Consider the following 23,527-nt stretch of genomic DNA (forward strand, 5'->3'; position numbering starts at 1 on the left):
TAGATAGATAGATAGATAGATAGATAGATAGATAGATAGATAGATACGGTGTACGTATAGTCAAGTCAGGTCAATTTATATGTATAGCGCTTTTAACAATAGACATTGTCACAAAGCAGTTTTACAGAAAAGTAAAGATTTTAAACATATGGACTAATAATGTATCCCTATGTGGGTCAGTATAGTGGCAGGCACTTATTAACCTCGCTTGCTCGGTCTTTACGGGAAAATATGGGTTGTTTTACAATCAGGGTACGCAAGCTAAAAATCACATTTAACACTTATTATCTTCAATATCAAAAGGCTTGACGAAATAAACTTGGTTGTTTATTGTAGCCCTGTGATAGCTCTATTTACCATGCAAAAAAAAAAAAAAATTGGTGATAACGTTATTTTTGGTGAATGTATGGCATTATATGTCATATTTAGCAAAATTACTCATGTCATTTAGAAAAAGTGCTTTTTTGACCACAGGTAGCTCCAAAAGGGATGCACTTAAATCATTCTTTATACCATAAAACACATATTTGGTTCCATATCATTGGAAACATACAGTGGTGCTTGAAAGTTTGTGAACCCTTTAGAATTGCCTATATTTCTGCATAAATATGACCTAAAACATCATCAGATTTTCACCCAAGTCCTAAAAGTAGATAAAGAGAACCCAGTTAAACAAATGAGACAAAAATATTATACTTGGTCATTTATTTATTGAGGAAAATAGTCCAATATTGCATATCTGTGAGTGGCAAAAGTATGTGAACCTTTGCTTTCAGTATCTGGTGTGACCCCCTTGTGCAGCAATAACTGCAACTAAACGTTTCCGGTAGCTGTTGATCAGTCCTGCACACCGGCTTGGAGGAATTTTAGCCCGTTCCTCCGTACAGAACAGCTTCAACTCTGGGATGTTGGTGGGTTTCCTCACATGAACTGCTCGCTTCAGGTCCTTCCACAACATTTCGATTGGATTAAGGTCAGGACTTTGACTTGGCCATTCCAAAACATTAACTTTATTCTTCTTTAACTATTCTTTGGTAGAACGACTTGTGTGCTTAGGGTCGTTGTCTTGCTGCATGACCCACCTTCTCTTGAGATTCAGTTCATGGACAGATGTCCTGACATTTTCCTTTAGAATTCACTGGTATAATTCAGAATTCATTGTTCCATCAATGATGGCAAGCCATCCTGGCCCAGATGCAGCAAAACAGGCCCAAACCATGATACTACCACCACCATGTTTTACAGATGGGATAAGGTTCTTATGCTGGAATGGAGTGCTTTCCTTTCTCCAAACATAACGCTTCTCATTTAAACCAAAATTTTCTATTTTGGTCTTATCCGTCCACAAAACATTTTTCCAATAGCCTTCTGGCTTGTCCACGCGATCTTTAGCAAACTGCAGATGAGCAGCAATGTTCATTTTGGAGAGCAGTGGCTTTCTCCTTGTAACCCTGCCATGCACACCATTGTTGTTCAGTGTTTTCCTGATGGTGGACTCATGAACATTAACATTAGCCAATGTGAGAGAGGCCTTCAGTTGCTGAGAAGTTACCCTGGGGTCCTTTGTGACCTTGCTGACTATTACACGCCTTGCTCCTGGAGTGATCTCTGTTGGTCGACCACTCCTGGGGAGGGTAAAAATGGTCTTGAATTTCCTCCATTTGTACACAATCTGTCTGACTGTGGATTGGTGGAGTCCAAACTCTTTAGTGATGGTTTTGTAACCTTTTCCAGCCTGATTAGCATCAACAGCGCTTTTTCTGAGGTCCTCAGAAATCTCCTTTTTTTCATGCCATGATACACTTCCACAAACATGTGTTGTGAAGATCAGACTTTGATCGATCCCTGTTCTTTAAATAAAACAGGGTGCCCACTCACACCTGATTGTCATCCCATTGATTGAAAACACCTGACTCTAATTTCACCTTCAAATTAACTGCTAATCCTAGAGGTTCACATACTTTTGCCATGCACAGATATGTAATATTGGATCATTTACCTCAATAAATAAATGACCAAGTATAATATTTTTGTCTCATTTGTTAAACTGGGTTCTCTTTATCTACTTTTAGGACTTGTGTGAAAATCTGATGATGTTTTAGGTCATATTTATGCAAAAATATAGAAAATTCTAAAGGGTTCACAAACTTTCAAGCACCACTGTAGTTAAGTTTTAATGTTGAATGCCAGTAAGTTTTCAGACTATTTTGATCAAATTAGTATGTAACTGTGTCAAAAAAAACGTCCTCTCCGAGACAGCTAATTTTTCAATATAAAATAACATATCTAAAATGATTATTTTCATCCTAAAATGTGGTCAAGATATTGGGACATAAATATTAGAGACAACTAACACAAAGCTTACAGCCTTATATTTAAAAGCACTATGGAAGTAGTAGATTCTGAATTGTCAAAAAAAAAGTCCTCTCCGAGAATCAGTTCATTTGTTTCTCCCATCTTATAGCAGATTACACAAAACTACCATACACACATGTCAAACAATGACCTGAAATCTGTTCTTTAACTTGTCCTTCACTTAAAAACTGGTACAAGAACCAGTTTGAATCAATTTGAATTTTGGACCCCTGTGACACAAACTTTGTACCCTGATTATAAAACAACCCATATCAGACCTTGGTCTGATATTTTCCCATAAAGACAGAGCAAGCGAGGTTAATAAGGAGTTTATTATATGGCTTTTTTATTTCTAAGATTAAAATAAACAATCATTATAATGGTTTCGGTCACGTCATATTTGTAACATCATCGAGTCACGCATGCAGAATAAACGGCTAGCGGTTTCAGAACTGAATTTCTGTCAGGGTAGTATGTCACTGGGCTGCGACAGCCTGTGACTAGTTGGAGACACAACAATTGCGATAAAATATGTGAATTAGCGACAATTTTCACTTGGAATGACACTGAATTGATATTCGCATATTTTATCGCAATTGTTGCATCTCCAACTAGTCGCAGGCTGTCGCAGCCCAGTGAGATACACTCACACTTACTGTCTCACGGAAACTGACTTGAGAAGGCTTCGTGACGGCTTTGCGACACCAGCGATGCATTTGCAGCTATTTTGAGAGAAATTTTGTCGCACAAATTTTTTGAACACGTTCAAAATTTCACCGACAAAGGAGCGACACTTTGTGAGGAAATTGAGAAGCCCCGCGAATGTTTCAAGACACTTTTGAAACTCTCTCGCGAATGACGTTCGCAATTTGTCGCAGCCCAGTGAGATATTGGGTTTAGCGGTTACGGTTTCTGAACGCTCTTCGTTGCTCATTCCTTGAATAACTCAGCGACTTGTGTTTGTCTTTAGTGTTTTGCCCATTTTTGATTCCGTTTTGATTTCCAACGCATCTTTCTTTGTCGTTTTGTTTTTGCTTTTGTTTGTTTTTTGCAAAATTGAAAGCCGGCGCCTTGGAAAGAAAGTCCGTAATCGTCCACAGGCATTACGGGAACATTCTGCCCGCCAAGGAACCAATCAGAGCGCATGATTTTACCGGAAGTAACTCGCGCTATATAATAAATAATCTTACACATCCGGGTATAAACAAGCTAATTAAGGGCTGACACAGAACAGGTGAACACAGCTGGGTAGCAAATGAATGACAGGGGCGGAGACAGGACTAAAACAGAAATAAACGCGTGGTATAACAAACGGAAGCGTATTAAGAATGGCAACATAACAATATGCAGGAATGATTATTTATTTCACAATCGACACCATTTAAAGCATCCTTGAAATTTGTAGTGATCAGTTACAGTAGGCGGGAACTACAATACGATTGGTCAGACAGCGTGATACAGAGATGACTCCTTCCATACTCAGAGAGTGATATCTGGACTAATATTGTTGCAAAGTCACCCACTTATTATTTTTATACCCCCACTCCGAAAGAGAGTGGGTATACTGGTTTTTCACCTCTGTTCGTCCGTCCATATCTCCGTCCGTCCGAAACACCCTTTTTCTCAGCAACCACAAATCATAGCCACTTGATACTTGGTATCAAACTACAGCTTGGGGTTCTATACCATGTATACCGTTTTCAGGTCTGTCACACATCAACTTCCTGTTTACCGACTGAATGTATTTATGAAACATATAGCATGGATTTACAACATTTTCATAACATTTTTCTCAGCAACTACAAATCATAACTGCTTGATATTTGGTACCAAACTTCAGCTTGAGGTTCTATACTGTCTATACCGTTTTCAGGTCTGTCACACATCGACTTCCTGTTTACCGACTGAATATATTTATGAAACATATAGCGTGGATTTACAACATTTTCATAACACTTTTCTCAGCAACTACAAATCACAACTGCTTGATATTTGGTACCGAGCTTCAGCTTGGGGTTCTATACCGTGTATACCGTTTTCAAGTCTGTCACACATTGACTTCCTGTTTACTGACTGAATGTATTTACGAAACATATAGCATGGATTTTGATGCTATTTCAAGAAGAAAAATGCTATTTCAAAATGACAGTTTACCAGGATGCTATTTGAAATCCCTGGGGAGAGACACGGCTCTTTACTTACTTGTTTCAGGGTTAATTATTTGTTGAACTCAACATTCATAATAAGTGTCCTATTCCTTCGATTGCTTGCATTCTGATATAAGTGAAAGCGGGAGGATACGTGAGTGAGCAGTAGCTCACAGTTGATCTTGTATTGACACTGAACGGAATGGGAGTGTATGCTGTATGTTGATTATTAGCTGAAACTTTTTTTGTTTGGTTTTTTGTTTTTTAACAAATTTTTGTAAAGTCTGATTTTTACAGAGTGAAATCATATAGCACAAATGACATCATGGTTTGTTCCACCATGGCCCGAGCACCATGCGGATGAAGGTGCTCTTAATGAGTCTTGATAAATGACTGTAAGCTGTGGAAGGGGTGGAAGACATGGTCAATACAAGGCCACCAACTCAGCCACCATTCTCTTCTCAAATCAAGATACAGCACAAGTACATAACGACTTGACTCAGCCACTTTAAGACACAGAAAATGCCTGTGTGTACGCACGCACCACCTCGCCTGAGTAGAGCTTTCCGGAATCGAACATCACAACATCTAAAGACCAGCTGTGGTGGGAAGCAGAGAGCTGAAAGTTCACAGCTGAAAGGAGAATAGGTCAAGCAGGTGGAAAGTTTTAGATCGACTACCACCTCAGCTTTTGTAATCATCAGCATGCAGCCTTGCTTAACATTAGCCAAATCCAGGATCTGCTTTGCGATTGCATTGCAGTTTAACTTGAGCATTGGCACGCTTATCGATTAGACACCAGACAAGAAATGTCACCTGGATATAGTCCTTTTTAGACAGAATAAGATTTTAAAGGATAAGAGATCTGGAGAAAGGATGAGGATCCAGCCATTTGGGGAAGCCATGGCCTAATGGTTAAAGAAGCAGCTTTGAGACCAAAAGGTGTCCAGTTCGATTCCTTGGACCAGCCGGAATGGCTGAAGTGCCCTTGAGCAAGGCATCTAACCCCTGGACTGCTCTGGGTATGTTGTACATCACTCTGGATAAGCATGCCTGCTAAATGCCATTAATGTAATGTCTGTTATGTAATGTTGCTGGATAAGGTCTGTAAAGATTATGTCTAATTCAAATGATATCAGTGCAAGCTAGTTTCTTTAACTTTAATTATAAACATTTGTAGTAGGGCGTGGGTCAGCAAAAGTTAAGCTTGATCATTTATATGCTACGTGTAGGATTGGAGGATTGGAATCTGATATCACCTTCCGCTGTTGTACAAAACCGATCCATTTCAGGTTTTGACCTGGGGTGCGTTCTGAGATGCTTTTCTGCTCACCATGGTTGCAAAGAGTGGTTGTTGGAGTTACTGTAGCCTTCCTGTCAGTTCAAACCAGTCTGACCATTCTCCTCTGACCTCTCTCATCAACAAGGCATTTCTCTCAGCACAGCTAACACTCACTGGATGTTTTTTGTTTTTTGCGCCATTCTGTGTAAACTCTAGAGACTGTTACACATGAAAATCCCAGGCGATTAGCAGTTTCTGAATTACTCCAGTGCCAATCTAATACCAACAAGTCACTGAGATCATATACGTATTCATTCTGATTGTTTGGTGTGAAGCTCTTGACCTGTCCCTGCATGATTTTATGCATTGCCCTGCAGTCACTTGACTGTTTGATTGGACAATCACATATATTTAACAGTTATTCCATGAAATCGAGTCGTACATGAGCTGATAGCCAATGAGGCGCGTAACGCCAAGTTAGCTATAAGCCATGTGCGATGAAATTGAGTGGAATAACTGCTTTATTATATCCACATTCACTGGATTTTGAGAAACCGAGCATTTTTATTTTAATTTTCTGCAAATTCAATAAATAAAAAACTTTTTATACAAAATGCCAGACAAAAACTTTTTATACAAAATGACCTCTTCTGCTCCTCGGACCTGCCTGATCCATCCTGATGCCCTGTGTCTGGTCGGAGTCTCATCACATTGCTCCTGTGGATGACGGCTCCATGTGGACAGTTGAAAGTCACACCTGGAGGACACTCTGGACTCTTACAGTAATGCTTTTATGGCTGAAGACTACAGTTGACTTGCTAACTTTAGGACTGCAGTTGTCATGAACAGTTTTGCACTCAAGTTTCCATCAATGAAGAGTTTATAACATCAATGAAACTGACTTCATGTTAAAACTGTTAATGTTATAGTCACGTTGTCTGTTGTCGCCCAAATGAGGATGGGTTCCCTTTTGAGTCTGGTTCCTCTCGAGGTTTCTTCCTCATGTCATCTGAGGGAGTTTTTCCTTGCCACCGTCGCCACAGGCTTGCTCATTGGGGACAGATTAGGGATAAAATTAGCTCATGTTTAAAGTCATTTAAATTTTGTAAAGCTGCTTTGCAACAATGTCTATTGTTAAAAGCGCTATACAAATAAACTTGACTTGAAAATCATTTCTGCTTAGAATGTAAACAAACCGGTGAAATGGCAGGAGCAATTTGTGAAAAATGTGATAATAATAATTCTTGAAAAATAAAATAAATATCCGTTCTTACCATCAAATACTTTTATTCCATATTTTGTTGCTTTTTTGCATATTTTTGGGGTTTTCTTCTTTAGGGTTTTTTGGCAGTTGGCAAACCAACTTAAGGGTGCATTACCACCACCAACTGGGCTGGAGTGTAGAACAGGAGATACTGGGGATAAAAAACAAGAGCGCTCTGAGAGCACAATATTCCCCGCTGGCAAGTATATCTATGCTACAGTGGTGCTTGAAAGTTTGTGAACCCTTTAGAATTTTCTATATTTCTACATAAATATGACCTAAAACAACATCAGAATTTCACACAAGCCCTAAAAGTAGATAAAGAGAATCCAGTTAAACAAATGAGACAAAAATATTATACCTGGTCATTTATTTATTGAGGAAAATGATCCAATATTACATATCTGTGAGTGGCAAAAGTATGTGAACCTCTAGGATTAGCAGTTAATTTGAAGGTGAAATTAGAGTCAGGTGTTTTCAATAAATGGGATGACAATCAGGTGTGAGTGGGCACCCTGTTTTATTTAAAGAACAGGGATCTATCAAAGTCTGAGCTTCACAGCACATGTTTGTGGAAGTGTATCATGGCACGAACAAAGGAGATTTCTGAGGACCTCAGAAAAAGTGTTGTCGATGCTCATCAGGCTGGAAAAGGTTACAAAACCATCACTAAAGAGTTTGGACTCCACCAATCCACAGTCAAACAGATTGTGTACAAATGGAGGAAATTCAAGACCATTTTTACCCTCCCCAGGAGTGGTCGACCAACAAAGATCACTCCAAGAGCAAGACGTGTAATAGTCGGTGAGGTCACAAAGGACCCCAGGGTAACGTCTAAGCCACTGAAGGCCTCTCTCACATTGGCTAATGTTAATGTTCATGAGACCTCCATCAGGCGAACAATGAATAACAATAGTGTGCACGGCAGGGTTGCAAGGAGAAAGCCACTGCTCTCCAAAAAGAACATTGCTGCTCCTCTGCAGTTTGCTGAAGATCACGTGGACAAGCCAGAAGGCTATTGGAAAAATGTTTTGTGGACGGATGAGACCAAAATAGAACTTTTTGGTTTAAATGAGAAGCATTATGTTTGGAGAAAGGAAAACAGTGCATTCCAGCATAAGAACCTTATCCCATCTGTGAAACATGGTGGTGGTAGTATCATGGTTTGGGCCTGTTTTGCTGCGTCTGGGCCAGGACAGCTTGCCATCATTGATGGAACAATGAATTCTGAATTATACCTGTGAATTCTAAAGGAAAATGTCAGAACATCTGTCCATGAACTGAATCTCAAGAGAAGGTGGGTCATGCAGCAAGACAATGACCCTAAGCACACAAGTCGTTCTACCAAAGAATGGTTAAAGAAGAATAAAGTTAATGTTTCGGAATGGCCAAGTCAAAGTCCTGACCTTAATCCAATTGAAATGTTGTGGAAGGACCTGAAGCGAGCAGTTCATGTGAGGAAACCCACCAACATCCCGGAGTTGAAGCTGTTCTGTATGGAGGAACGGGCTAAAATTCCTCCAAGCCGGTGTGCAGGACTGATCAACAGTTACCGGAAACAGTTAGTTGCAGTTATTGCTGCACAAGGGGGTCACACCAGATACTGACAGCAAAGATTCACATACTTTTGCCACTCACAGATATGTAATATTGGATCATTTTCCTCAATAAATAAATGACCAAGTATAATATTTTTGTCTCATTTGTTTAACTGGGTTCTCTTTATCTACTTTTAGGACTTATGTGAAAATATGATGATGTTTTAGGTCATATTTATGCAGAAATATAGAAAATTCTAAAGGGTTCACAAACTTTCAAGCACCACTGTATAAGGCCATAACTCTGATAAAATGCAACTGAATCGAACAAAATTGCAAAACGCGTATTACTGATAACAAATGATCCTGTCAAGTTTCGTGAAATTCCTCCAAAAATTGTGAGAGGAGTTGATTTCAGAAGGTGAGCACCCTTCCCGGGACAGACGGACATCGCCACGACACAATCCCCCTTCAGGCCTTTCGGCCAGCGGGGGATAAAAACTATATTCTTTTAGCTATTTCTGTTTCTTTTAAATACTTGATAACAATTTTTGGGGTTTTGTTTTCAAGTAGAGTTTTTATTTCATCCTCGGTTGGTTCAGCAACACGCTCTGCCATTTTGTTTTTCTCTACTCATGGTGTATGAGCTGATAGCCTAGTAGTAGAATAGCCAATCAGAGCGCGCGATTGCTCATATCCAGTGAATGTGGATAGAACAAATGCAGGTATGTGTTCGTAATAAAGGAGGCAGTGAGGGTATGTATATTACCTGAAGTTGTATCTACTATTCATTTTATAGAAGGCATAATCTTTCCAGCTGTGTGAATGCTCAGTCCATGAAGAATTACTGACATGATGAATTTAGACAAGACTAAAATCTCAGTAATAATTAATCCAGTCTGAAGGAAAAGCCTCTCTCATTGCAGCAGCATCTCAAGCTTTTTCACTCCCTCGTGAAGCCTTTGTAGGTATCCCTTGAAAAAACGAACATATAAAAAAAAACATTTAATTTGCTGTTAATTCAACGAATACTTAATCAATGCCGATTTACTCTTTTACTGATGTACCTTCATTGGTTGTAGTATTGGGATGAAAATCCATCTCACAGATTTGCCCTCCACTTCAGGAGACAGTCTTGTCGTTTTGAACAGAAGCCATTTTTCCCTTCAAGTCATAAATGCTAACGTTCATAAGAAAACCAGCACATCAGTTTCAGCCCAGCTCAAGTGAAAAGGGTGTGTTGTAGTCGGTGCAGAGTTGCTAAGGAACATGAGCTCCCACTTAACCTCTATTTTCTCCCCGACAGCTGCGGCTCTCACGCTTGCTAATGCATTCATTTCAGCCTGTTCTAACCGCAACGATCATCCTCAGAAAGACACGCATACAGAATACACGCCCAAACACTCCTGCATTCACACATAATTCGCGCACTGTGTCAGAGACAGCCGGAGACACACTGTTTTACGTGGGCCCCAATAGTTAAATCAACACCCACTTATCGCACATATACAGGACACAAAACACTCAGACAAACGTAATGTAATGTTTTAACAGAATATCTCTGCTGTGTACTGCTAGTCAGAGACAAAAAAGGATCCATGTTTATTGACCCAACAACCTGTCGCCTGGGGACAGTGTCACCTTATCAGTGGTGACCAGGAAGTACGACCGAGCATTTAACAGTTCAGAGGTCATAAGTGGAGCCTGCAGAAACCCAGTGGAGCACAGTGAGAATGTCAACATGACGGCGTGCTAAATTGAAAGGAAAGAACACAGATTCTGGGGATTCTGCTTTATACGACAATAGGATGTGAGAAACAAAAAAAGCAACGCTTTGTAGCGTCTACTGGTGCGTTTTGCTTTGGGAAAGTAATAGCTTCCTCTTCTCAATTTGAGGAATGTTCACAAAAAAGATTATTGAAGGGGTTTTTTTCCCCCCGAATATGAAGGGAGGCAGTATTGAAATGTTATGATTTTAGTAAACCTGACATAACGAATGCCTGCCATGTACAGACACCATGATAAAAAGTCATACAGGTGGATCTGAATAGAAACCCGTTTTCTCTTTATCTTATAGCATTTCTGTTGTTCTGCCAAAGCAATTTGTCACATCAATGCTTTCCATGTTCTCATCTCATTATCTCTAGCCGCTTTATCCTGTTCTACAGGGTCGCAGGCAAGCTGGAGCCTATCCCAGCTGACTACGGGCGAAAGGCGGGGTACACCCTGGACAAGTCGCCAGGTCATCACAGGGCTGACACATAGACACAGACAACCATTCACACTCACACCTACGGTCAATTTAGAGTCACCAGTTAACCTAACCTGCATGTCTTTGAACTGTGGGGGAAACCGGAGCACCCGGAGGAAACCCACGCGGACATGGGGAGAACATGCAAACTCCACACAGAAAGACCCTCGCCGGCCACGGGGCTCGAACCCAGGACCTTCTTGCTGCGAGGCGACAGCGCTAACCACTGCACCACCGTGCCGCCCTTGCTTTCCATGTTAAAAGAATGTATTCTGTGTATTATGCATATACTCTCCAAAAACAAAATGAAACCACCCTGGTGCCTATCTAATGTACTGTACCTGAAGTTATACCCAAAGTGAATGTAGTATACGTGTCAAGCTCATTTGAAAGGAAGTTGATATTATTATTTAAATGTACCTGTACCGTTTTCCCGCAAGTGTCTGCAAAATCTGATATCTACACACCACACAAACTCACTCTCTCATCTTTAACTTTTTCTCTCGTTCCCTGGCAGATTCTCTGGGTGGCCCATTCCCTCCATCCTCTCACCGATGCCACCAGAAGCCAAAGCGCTGCTTGCCCTTACAGCCGTGCATGGGCGTCCCCGTCAGCCCGCTGCTCTTCCACCCCAGCGCCAAGGGCTCACAGATCATCATGGACATGGGCCAGAGGACGGTCAAAAGACAAGCCAGCTTTTGCAACGCTATCACCTTCAGCAACAGACCCATCGCCCTGTATGAACAGGTCCGCCTCAAGGTGAGACCTCAGGAGTCAGAACTAGTTATGGGCTCAGTTAAAGCCCTAAGTATTTATTCTGACACCACCAAATGAAACAAAGTGTGCCAACACTATTAAAGCTAGACGGCATTTCGATTTCACAAAATCGGTGAAAATTAGTTCCCTCTGAAATTTGGCCATGATATATGTTTATTTCTGCAATAGCTAAAACAGGCCATTCCATGGCTGGTAAGTTATGTAATTTGAGGGGATTCTCTAGCAAATAATGTGCATGAAATCGCTCGTTTCACGCAGTCAAGCAGAACAAGGAAGTCCGTGTGCGCATGCGCAGGTTTACCTTCTTTTGGCTTTTATGGCAGCTGGCATCCACAGTGTTGCGTTACTGCCATCTACAGGTTTACCTTAGTACCGTGCACTGACAGTTACATCATTCTGTCGCTAAACGAACAGCTGATCACACCGAGGTGCTCGCTGACCGCCAATATTTATTAGTTTGGCCCTGCGTTTCCTTTCCTCCGCAACATAACGTCTTTTCTTCTTGCTTTCTGTTACTGTAGTCGGTCTTTCATGATTGATTCTCACACTCACATCCTCCATTTTTCTCTCCGGTTTCTAATTTGTATCCCACAATGCCACGGGGAAAGCTCACCACATGATGCATGATGTAGTATCTTGTATTGCGTCATGGTGAAGCAGGAAAAAATAGTAGAGAATTTAGGGCCACGTGGCTCTAAATTAATTCATTGTTCTATTAAAAGAAAAACTAATAAAATTGGAAGTCTGTGATTCGAATCCAGTAGCTTTTGGTCCACTAAACAAAAATAACTGGGTGTCGGGGAAAATTATTTTTATGACCTAAACTTGAAAAATCTGAAAGGCAGTACAGCTTTAGGCTTGGTGATAATGGAGAGAAAATAGATAATGCCAAATGACGTTACACTAGAAACACCAGTTTGCACTACAGCAGACTCTCAAGAGGTTTATAGTCTCAGATCATATTAATAATGGAACATTTAACAGTTATTCCACGAAATCGAGTTGTACACGAGCTGATGAATGACTCGATAAGCTGTGTACAAAGAGATTGAGTGGAATAACTGTTTTATTCTATCCACATTCACTGGATTTTGAGAAACAGCATTTTTATTTGTATTTTTTCTAAATTTGATAAATTAAAAACTTTATACAAAACGTCTGACAAAATTATTTCTGCTTAGAATGTAAACAAACCGGCGAAATGACAGGAGCAATTTGTGAAAAATGCGATAATAATTCTTGGAAATAAAAAAAGATACGTTCTTACCATCAAATACTTTTGTTCCATATTTTATTGCTTTTTTGTATTTTTTGGTGTTTTGTTTTCAAGTAGAGTTTTTATTTCATCCTCGGTTGGTTCAGCAACACGCTCCAACATTTTGTTTTTCTCTACTCATGGTATATAAGCTGATAGCCTAGTAATAGAGTAGCCAATCAGAGCGCACGATTGCTCATATCCAGTGAATGTGGATAGAATAAATTCTGATGTGCAACTCTTAAGTGGTGTTGTAATGGGCACACGGTGGACTACATTGGAGCTAAAGTCCCTTTCTATCTAGTTGTGTATTGTAGGGTTGGCACAGTGGTGTAGTGGTTAGCACTGTCACCTCACAGCAAGGTTCTGGGTTTGAACCTCACGGCCGACGGGGCCTTTCTGTGTGGAGTTTGCATGTTCTCCCCGTGTCCGCGTGGGTTTCCTCTGGGTGCTCCGGTTTCCCCCACAGTCCAAAGACATGCAGGTTAGGTTAACTGGTGACTCTAAATTGACCGTAGGTGTGAATGTGAGTGTGAATGGTTGTTTGTCTCTGTCAGTGCGTTTACATGCACATAGAGAAAATCGAATTTCTGCCGTTGCTCGACTGAAATCGAAGTTCAAAATGCCATATATACACCTTAATTCGGCTGAAATCGAACCGAACTTGATTTCTCGGAATTGAGCTACACGACCTAGATTATGCGATTTCTGCCAAGCTACTTAGTGCATGTATAACCTATTGAGCTACGTATTCGAGCTACTTACTTCAGCACTGCCCCTTCCGGAAGTGACGAGACCACAAGCGGGAAACACAACAGCCTCGGTCGGCATGACAACGGCATGAATCTTTTCTTTTTGTGGCATTATTTGCACTGTTAAAATTTAGCTCACTTACTGTATCACCAAATACATCTGTACAGCTGTTGCATAGCTGTGAATTGTGTACATAAACAAGTCACTGTATTTGTGTGTGTATATATAGATGGCCAACATCTGAAGAATGTCAATAAAAACAAAACAATTGAACTTTTTGTGTGTTTATTAAGACATAAGTTAAATTGTAAGCAAAAAATGGACTTTAGAAAAATATTGTTTGTAAGCAAAAAAATTTTTTTTTTGTAAGCAAAAAATGGACTTTAGAAAAATATACAATTGTGCAAAATAAGTTGTCTTACAAAACAGTGGTCTGCGCAGGACAGTTTGTAGCCATACAGTTTGTTAGAGCAAGCCTAACAGCTTGAGCATGGAACTTGTGAACACAGAACTGCCAGTGTTGCCAGATTGGGCGGTTTTAAGTGCATTTTGGCGGATTTGAACATGTTTTGGGCTGGAAAACGTCAGCAGTATCTGGCAACACTGCTGATAACTTTGTTTATACTCTTGAATAGGTCTTCTTCATGATGACAACCGGAAGTGTACCAACACGATGGGGCGTGTAGCACCACCTGTGGCTCGGGTGCACAATGCACCTCACACAATAGCTCGATTTCATTGTGTGCATGTACGATTGGATTTCTCTGGCACCCTGCTGGGACCTTCAGCTCGATTACCGACAGCAGCTCGATTTGGATGTGCATGTAAACATAGTCTGTGATAGATCGGCGACTTTTCCAGGGTGTACTCCGCCCCTTACCCAAAGTCAGCTGGGATTGGTTCTAGCTTCCCCTGCAACCCTGATGTATAAGTGGTATAGATAATGGATGGATGAATGTTGTTGGCATCTGCATAAAAAATTAAACTTCTTTAAGTTTCGGTTTTATGTTGGTCCTGAGTAGCTTAAAAAAATTTACTTCTTCCTGTATATCAGCAAGGAGAAACATTAATATAGATAAATAAATTGATTTAAAAAAAAAGCAAAAATGTTTCAAATCTGAAACAGTAAAATGATAACCATGCCTTTACCCTCTGTGGTTCATTTGATACAAGCATATAGTGTAGCACAGAACTATTCAACTACATAGTGTATGTTAAAGCTGTACTACCTTTCAGTTTTTTCAAGTTTAGGTCATTAAAAGAATTTCCCCGACACCCAATTATTTTTGTTTAGTGGACCAAAAGCTACTGAATTTGAATCACAGACTTCCAATTCTATTAGGGTTTTTTAAAATAGAACAATTAATGACTTTAGGGCCACATGGCCCTAAATTCTCCGCTATTTTTTCCTGCTTCACCATGACCCAATTCAAGATACTATGTCATGCATCACGTGGTGGGCTTTCCCCGTTTGTGCAAGGTATTGTGGGATACAAATTTGAAACAGGACAGGGAAATGGAGGACGTGAGTGTGAGAATGAAACGTGAAAAACTGACTACAGTAACAGAAAGCGAGAAGAAATATGTTATTTACCAGCTGGGAGGTCCGTATCGTGAAATACCGTGACCGAGGTCTTGAAAGTGCTGAGCGAGGCCCTCTGGGCCGAGGTCAGTATTCAAGGCCGAGGTCACGGTATTTCACCATACGGACCGACTTTAAGCTGGTAAATAATATATTTATTTTTTTCTTTACCAAATCCTAACAGAAAACGAGAGCGCCTGAAAGGGAAAATCGAGGCGAGCTGCCATTTTGAATCCTCATTCACGGCTGTAATGCAAATGGCTTCCTCCTCGGCATACAAGTGCATTTCCATGGCAGGAAAAAACTACATTTTGCCGCCTATGTAGTCTCCTATTTATACAAAATTGAGTCATTCAGGATTCAGTCATGTTTTTGTTCAGCGTTAGCAACAGTTAGAGATTTTTAGCTTTCTCCTGAAATGTGTTATTTCTTCTTCCTCAGGGTAGTAAAACTCTCTTTCGCTGTGAACACTGTCGTTATCGCTATCCATGCTGTAAAATTAATGCTATTCTGCTGAGAAATGCGAAAATAAATCTCATTATCTCTAGCCACTTTATCCTGTTCTACAGGGTCGCAGGCAAGCTGGAGCCTATCCCAGCTGACTACGGGCAAAAGGCGGGGTACACCCTGGACAAGTCGCCAGGTCATCACAGGGCTGACACATAGACACAGACAACCATTCACACTCACACCTACGGTCAATTTAGAGTCACCAGTTAACCTAACCTGCATGTCTTTGGGCTGTGGGGGAAACCAGAGCACCCGGAGGAAACCCACGCGGACACGGGGAGAACATGCAAACTCTGCAAAGAAAGGCCCTCGCCGGCCACGGGGCTCGAACCCGGACCTTCTCGCTGTGAGGCGACAGCGCTAACCACTACACCACCGTGCTGCCCGCGAAAATAAACGTTGACAAAAATTGCTACGATGTTTGTTGTTGTGAATGAGCGAGTTGCCAGAGGTCCGTAACTGGGGTCTGTATCATAGGATACGGACCCGCTCGCCAGCCAATCAGAGCGCAGGATTTGATGGAAACCGGACTGCGAAAAAATAAAAGACGTTATGTTGCGAAGGAAAGGAAACGCAGGACCAAACTAATAAATATCGGCGGTCAGTGAGCACCTCGGTCTGATCAGCTGTTCGTTTAGAGACAGAATGATGGAACTGTCAGTGCACAGTCAAGGTAAACCTGCACATGAGCACACGGACTTCCTCTGTCTGCTTGACTGTGCGAAGCGAGCGATTTCATGCAAATTATTTGCTAGGTAATCCCCTCAAATTAAATAACTTCCCAGTCACAGAGTGGCCTGATATTTTATGAGATATTACAGAAATAAACATATATCGCAATGACCAAATTTCAGAGGGAACTAAATTTCACTGGTTTTATGAAATCGAAAGGCCGTCTAGTTTTAAGGTCAAGGTACATGAAGTGTCTTGCTCATAAAGGTTCAGATAAGTAACTTACATGCTTGAGTGGTGACGCGAGTTAATTTTTTTATTAGTTCTTGGCTACAAATCTGGCAGTTCAATGTCATTGTTTTGTATCATAGCGGTGCTTCATATTACCACTTGTGACTAGCACAAGGGAGTCTGTACGGATGAGACACCTAGAGAATAAACATAAATTTATTGTCTATTCACCTTTAAGCATTCAGTTTTCATTGTTAACTTCAAAAAAGAACTGTCCTTTTGTTAGATTGCTAATCAGACGAGTGAGGACATCAATGTGTGAAAGGCCATTTTTATTCCTGCTCTAGTATTTTTTTTTTCAAGTACTCAGTTCAGTTTGCTGAAATACTTCTTCTGGGTCTACATCCAGACTACAGTCAACCGTTTGATGACCTCTGGCGAACTGTTACAGCCTAGTGCTTGTTCTGTTGCAGTAGCACATTAGAGGCGCATAAATATTTAAACACATTCGGGAATAAAAATGTAGCCTGAAAATGGGGAAAGTTATGATTCTGATCCTAAATTGTTGCTTTTTTGAGAAAACAGGGACTGTTTATAAAATGATCTGCACGATTAATAAAAGGGAAGCGATTTGGAAACTAAATAATATAGCTGACAGATTTAATAGTCCAGTAGTTTTAAATTAATTTAACATGGTGCTGACCTGTTCTTATCTGCAGATGCAGGATTTCTGAACAGATGAACAGAAAACATTTTTCACCAGCATTAATTCGTTCACACTTCACTCTTCTGATGTAACACTCTCTGGAACATTGTCTTTTCACAAATCAATTTCTCGCCTTCTTAGGCCCTGTCCACACGGCAACGGATTCAGGTGAATCTGATAAAATTGTTTATCATTTCGGCCTGGCGTCCACACGGCACCGGCGTTTTGGGTGCCCGAAAACGAAATCTTTTGAGAACGGGTTCCAGAGTGAAAAAATCTGGCAACGGCACCGTTGCGAAGTCATCTGGATGAGTAGAACGGATTTGTTTACGATGACGTCACAACCACATGACTGTCAGTGCTTCACGCCGGGTAGAAGTGTAACGAACTCGATGCGAGTTGTCAACAAATCCTATAACTTGGTTCATGAAACGTGCTTACAAAATATTTTCACTGTGAATATGGTGCAAAATGAGAGAGAGAGAGAGAGAGAGAGAGTGAGAGAATAGCCCTTAGGGCAGAGTCTTTAGTCCAAACACTGCGGAAGCAGTACCAAACCGCGCACCGCCCATGCGCTTTCCAAAAACAAAAACAATCCCGCCAGCAAACATAGGAAAAAAAAAAAGGAGCGATCTCGCCTCTTCAGATGTTGGTTTAAGTCCGACAATACATTCCTCAAGAAGGGCGTAGAAGAACAAAGTAATCCATCAACATGTAGCATTCAATTTATTCCGGACCATTAAAGAATTCTGGAGGATATCAGAATGTTGGCGTACCGGCTTCCATCTACCCCCATTCATTCCTCTTTCCGCGTCTTTCGTTTTACTCTACTGATTAATAATCAAAACTTTATGTGGCTAATGCTACAGAAGAAGGGGTTTATGCACATGCGTCTACTTCTATTGTTCTGGTGTCTCCGATGGGACCGTCTTACAGCGCACGTAGTGGTGTGGCATGTGTATTGCATCGTTTTCAGCAAGCGTTGCGTTGCTATATGAACCTGAAATTTTACTGATCCGTTGCCCATGTGGACGCGATATTTAAAAAAAAAAAATCTCGTTGCCGTTGTCATGTGGATGTAGCCTTAGACGTGTGGCCTCACGCCTAATCACACATACAGTAGTGCACGCATGCACACGCGCACACACACACACACACACACACACACACACACACACACACACACACACACACACACACACACAAGGAGGCTCTAATGAGCTTTGCAGGTAAATCCCATCAGCCCCTTTTTCTTAGTTTTGCTTTATTCTCGTGTTCCTAGTTTCCACATCAGGTGCCAACAAGTCAAAAGAGCGCGAGAGAGAGAGATGAACATCGGCTCCTGCTCCTGTGCCAAAACCGTTAGTCTGACACTTAATCCGGCTCGACCAGTTAATTCTCGACAAAAGACATGAACCCCACACTGTAAATCCTTTCAAATTGCTTTAACTTGGAAATGCAAGTTCACCTGCTGCCTTGAAAACGCAAGTGAACTCAATTTGACGATTATCTTTGTTTCAACTCCGAAAAAGTCTCAAGTAGTCGAGACAACTAAGTAATTTGCTCCAGTTTCCCCCACGGTCCAAAGACATGCAGGTTAGGTTAACTGGTGACTCTAAATTGACCGTAGGTGTGAATGTGAGTGTGAATGGTTATCTGTGTCTATGTGTCAGCCCTGTGATGACCTGGCGACTTGTCCAGGGTGTACCTCGCCTTTCGCCCGTAGTCAGCTGGGATAGGCTCCAGCTTGCCTGCGACCCTGTAGAATAGGATAAAGCGGCTAGAGATAATGAGATGAGACGAGAGAACTAAGTAATTCAAGTCTAACCTTTGAAAGCTTGCACAGATTAGTTCAAATTAATACACTTTTCAGAGCTCATTGAGTTCAAGAGAAAAAGTAACTAAACAAGGCTGATACAGTGCACCAACACCTCACTCACACACAACTCATTCTCTACCATAGCAAAACACACACAGAGAAGAAGACACACTGCTACAGTTTAAAATGTAGAGATTCTCCAAAAGCGCAGGTCACTACGGCGTAAGTCACCATGTTCTTGACATGTTTGTAGTATTTATCCCCTCAGCCCAGGCAGTGGTTGCTGTAAGTCAAATAAAACAGACCCCTTCTACTCCAAACACAGCATACTTCTCCCTTACACAAGGCCCCCAAACTCCCTTTTAGAGCTCCCTTTAAAGGAATGCTTCATCCAAAAACACTAATGCAGCTTGTGTCGAATTACAGCGAGTGACTGACAGACTGGGACGTATATCCATAACACTGAGTGATCCCTTAACAATAATAACAAAGGGTATTTATTAGCAAGCTTCATTAAAGTGCATATCACGGGTAAATTCAGGAGCAAGATCAATGCAATTCTCCTATTTTATATTAAACTTTGGTCAAATATCTGTAACATTCTGCATTCTCTGCAATTTTTTTACCTTGCGCAATACCAGAAAAATTCAGTTGAAATCAAGCCATTTGAGGCGAATTGGTCCGCCTCTGAAAAAACTTGGCATTTGGATTTCCCGGCAAACATTGATTTTCATGACGTCATTTGCGGAACGCCTCCTTCTGAATCCTACGTCAGCGCTGGTTTGTTTATGAGAAAATGACCTGGTGGTTTTCTGCAAATTTCTTCAATGTTATCACGTAATTATTCAAATGGTTAACAGATGTATCGTAGGAGGGTGTAGCAACACCAATCTTGATGGGATTAGTATTCGTCGTTTTCCCAAAGACCGGACAGTGAGAGAGAAATGGGAGCGCTTGGTCTACACAGGCTGCGCACTGAAACCGTGCAAAGCTCGCGCAGCCTGCTGGCGCTTCCGCAGGTGACGTCACGAATCTGGCTCCAGACTCCCTTGGGATTTTTCCAGATGCATTTTGTTCTTTTATTTTTTTCTGCTGTAGACAGATGGCCTTGTGCAAAATTACCCTTCTGGATGAGTGTGTAAAGGGACATACTTTCATATAAAAAAAAAAACCCGAAATTGGTCCAGAATATGCCCTTTAAAATCTTTACATCATCATCTACAGTAGATAAGCAACTAACATGCCTGTATGGTGAGCTTTTTATGCTGAAGCATTAGTGATCAATTTATAGCTATAAATAAGTCAATTCAAAGCGGTTATGTCTTTCTGGTTGCGACAACGTTTCACCAGTGTCAGGGACTCTCACCCGTTCCTGCACTTATTATGACTGTTGTACGACATGTCCCGATGCACACCTCTACTCTGAACTACTGAGAACCAATGAACTCCAAGCAGAGAATAAACACAGGTTTCTTTCCAAAAGTCTTTCGAAAATTGTTTCGGTTGTCGAATGGTTGAACAAAGTGTTGCCATTGATCAGGCCAGAAAGAGGAAATTAAATATTAAATTCAGTGAAGATTTCTGAGACTTCCCTTCCTGGGCTCACTCTGTGTTGTTGGCCTTTAGTCCGATGAACTGCCTTCAGCTAAATAATTTATGTAAAAGCATGTAAGCCTCAACAGAGGATCTGCTACAGAAGCTGAGATGGGTCATGTTTATAAAACTGAAACCGCTCAACTAGACACAGGGTTTTTTGTATTTTTTTTCTTCATACATTTATTTAACAGTTATTCCACGAAATCGAGTTGTACGTGAGCTGATAGTCAATGAGGCGCAGTGCACTGAGTTGGCTATAAGCCATGTACGATGGGATTGAGTGGAATAATTGTTTTATTTTATTCACTGGATTTTGAGAGAGCATTTTTATTTTTAATTTTTACAAATTCGATAATTAAAAACTTCATACAAAACATCCGACAAAATAATTTCCGCTTAGAATGTAAAGAAACGGGCGAAATGACAGTAGCAATTTGTGAAAAATGCTATAATAATAATAATAATAATAATAATTCTTGAAAAAATAAAAGAGCTATGTTCTTACCATTAAATACTTTCATTCCATATATATATAGTATTTTTAGGGTTTTGTTTTCAAGTTTTCAAGCAGAGTTTTTATTTCATCCTCGATTGCTTAAGCAATATGCGCCGCCATTTAGTTTTTCTCTACCCATGATATATGAGCTGATATCCTAGTAGTAGAGTAGCCAATCAGAGCGCGCAATTGCTCATATCCAGTGACGGTGGATAGAATAATTATTAATCTCTGCTTCAGTATTCTTTCAAGTTCTTGGTCAGTCCACTGAAAGACTTTAAGGTTCGCGGCACGGTGGTGTAGTGGTTAGCGCTGTCGCCTCACAGAAACAAGGTTCTGGGTTCAAGCCCAGTGGCCGGCTGGAGCCTTTCTGTGTGGAGTTTGCATGTTCTCCCCGTGTCTGCATGGGTTTCCTTTGGGTGCCCCGCTTTCCCCCACAGTCCAAAGACATGCAGGTTGGGTTAATATGGGACGACCTTGGGCTGAGGTGCCCTTGAGCAAGGCACCTAACTCCCAACTGCTCCCCGGGCGCTGTTAGCATGGCTGCCCACTGCTCTGGGTGTGTGTGTTCACTGCTTCAGATGAGTTAAATGCAGAGAGGAATTTCACAAGCGTGTGATGAATTAAGTTGTTCTTCTTCTTTCTTCTTCTTTATGGCCTACTTTCAACTTTCTCATCTCATTATCTCTAGCCACTTTATCCTTCTACAGGGTCGCAGGCAAGCTGGAGCCTATCCCAGCTGACTACGGGCGAAAGGCGGGGTACACCCTGGACAAGTCGCCAGGTCATCACAGGGCTGACACATAGACACAGACAACCATTCACACTCACATTCACACCTACGCTCAATTTAGAGTCACCAGTTAACCTAACCTGCATGTCTTTGGACTGTGGGGGAAACCGGAGCACCCGGAGGAAACCCACGCGGACACGGGGAGAACATGCAAACTCCGCACAGAAAGGCCCTCGCCGGCCCCGGGGCTCGAACCCAGGACCTTCTTGCTGTGAGGCGACAGCGCTAACCACTACACCACCGTGCCACCCCACTTTCAACTTTCAAACATAAAATCATATAGTAATATGAATGTAATATCATGCTATAAAATGTATATTTTCCTCTATGATACTATAGATCAGTTCCACTAGTTCATTTTTGAAAACAGAAGGTAAGTAATAGCATCCTGGAGGTGCACAGCTTTTGAAAGAGCTCTGGCTTCAGCCAGTAACATGTCTGATTTGTTCACTACCTAATTAATATATATTATTTAAACTTGGAGCTTCCTACCATGTAAAATTCCGCTTCATGAACTTCTTTTCAGTTGCAAAAAAGAAAATACTAACTCCTGACATTTTAATGCCGTACAGATCACGAAGAAGCAGTGCTGTTGGAGTGGTGCCCTGCGCCTGGGCTTCACCTCCAAAGACCCATCACGCATCAACCCAGACAGCTTGCCCAAGTACGCATGCCCAGACCTGGTGTCTCAGAACGGTTTCTGGGCTAAAGCACTACCAGAGGAACTAGCCAATGAGGGCAACCTCGTCGCCTTCTGGGTGGACAAGAAAGGCCGAGTCTTCTACCGCGTCAATGGCTCCAGTCCCATGCTATTCTTCAGCGGTGTGCGCACCGCCGATTCCCTCTGGGCACTCATCGATGTCTATGGCCTGACTCGAGGAGTCCAGCTGCTCGGTGAGTCACACACTGAACTGTAGGTGTTCACTACAGGCCTGCCTCATGCCCAGACACAGTCTTTTACATATCATCACATTCTTGCTTCTCACCCACATAAAAGGAAAGACTGGAACACTGGGTCAGTCAGCCAGGGACACTGGTGACTAGCTATCAGTTTTATAAATCTCTGAGACCAGTTTCAGAGACCAGTTTCACTGGGATTTGAACTCCTAACCATGGTCTAGGGCACAGATCCTCACATATCAAGTGAGACATGTAGTATTATGTTTTAAATAACAGTACAGTATTATTTAACAATTATTTGCTGAAGGCGAAGTGAATATTGTCAAATATTATTATTATTATTATTATTATTATTATTATTATTATTATTATCTAACTAATATTGGCTGGCGTTGAGTGGTCTATCAGATAAATATATCATTCAGCTAGCATGATATTGACCGAGTCGAAGACGAGTAGCTGAATGGAATCTATCTGATATGCCACGAAAAAAAGCCAGCCAATGTTATTATTATTATTATTATTATTATTATTATTATTGGCGGCACGGTGGTGTAGTGGTTAGCGCTGTCGCCTCACAGCAAGAAGGTCCGGGTTCGA

At 41.3% G+C, this 23,527-nt stretch overlaps 1 protein-coding gene across 3 annotated transcripts in view; it reads left to right on the forward strand.

Annotated features, from left to right (window-relative positions):
• The window catches only part of neurl1aa (neuralized E3 ubiquitin protein ligase 1Aa), a 232,215-nt gene that overhangs the window by 133,903 nt on the left and 74,785 nt on the right, over positions 1-23,527 (forward strand). For all 3 annotated transcript variants that reach the window (XR_009650549.1, XR_009650550.1, XM_060898796.1), the window contains exons 2-3: positions 11,355-11,596; positions 22,600-22,921. Coding sequence is in view for 1 of the 3 variants with exons in the window: in XM_060898796.1 (XP_060754779.1) it covers positions 11,355-11,596; positions 22,600-22,921 (564 nt within the window). In the remaining 2 variants the exon portion in view is untranslated. The remainder of the gene's footprint in view (positions 1-11,354; positions 11,597-22,599; positions 22,922-23,527) is intronic.

The sequence above is a fragment of the Neoarius graeffei genome, chromosome 18, assembly GCF_027579695.1.
Source record: "Neoarius graeffei isolate fNeoGra1 chromosome 18, fNeoGra1.pri, whole genome shotgun sequence".
Taxonomy (NCBI): domain Eukaryota; kingdom Metazoa; phylum Chordata; class Actinopteri; order Siluriformes; family Ariidae; genus Neoarius; species Neoarius graeffei.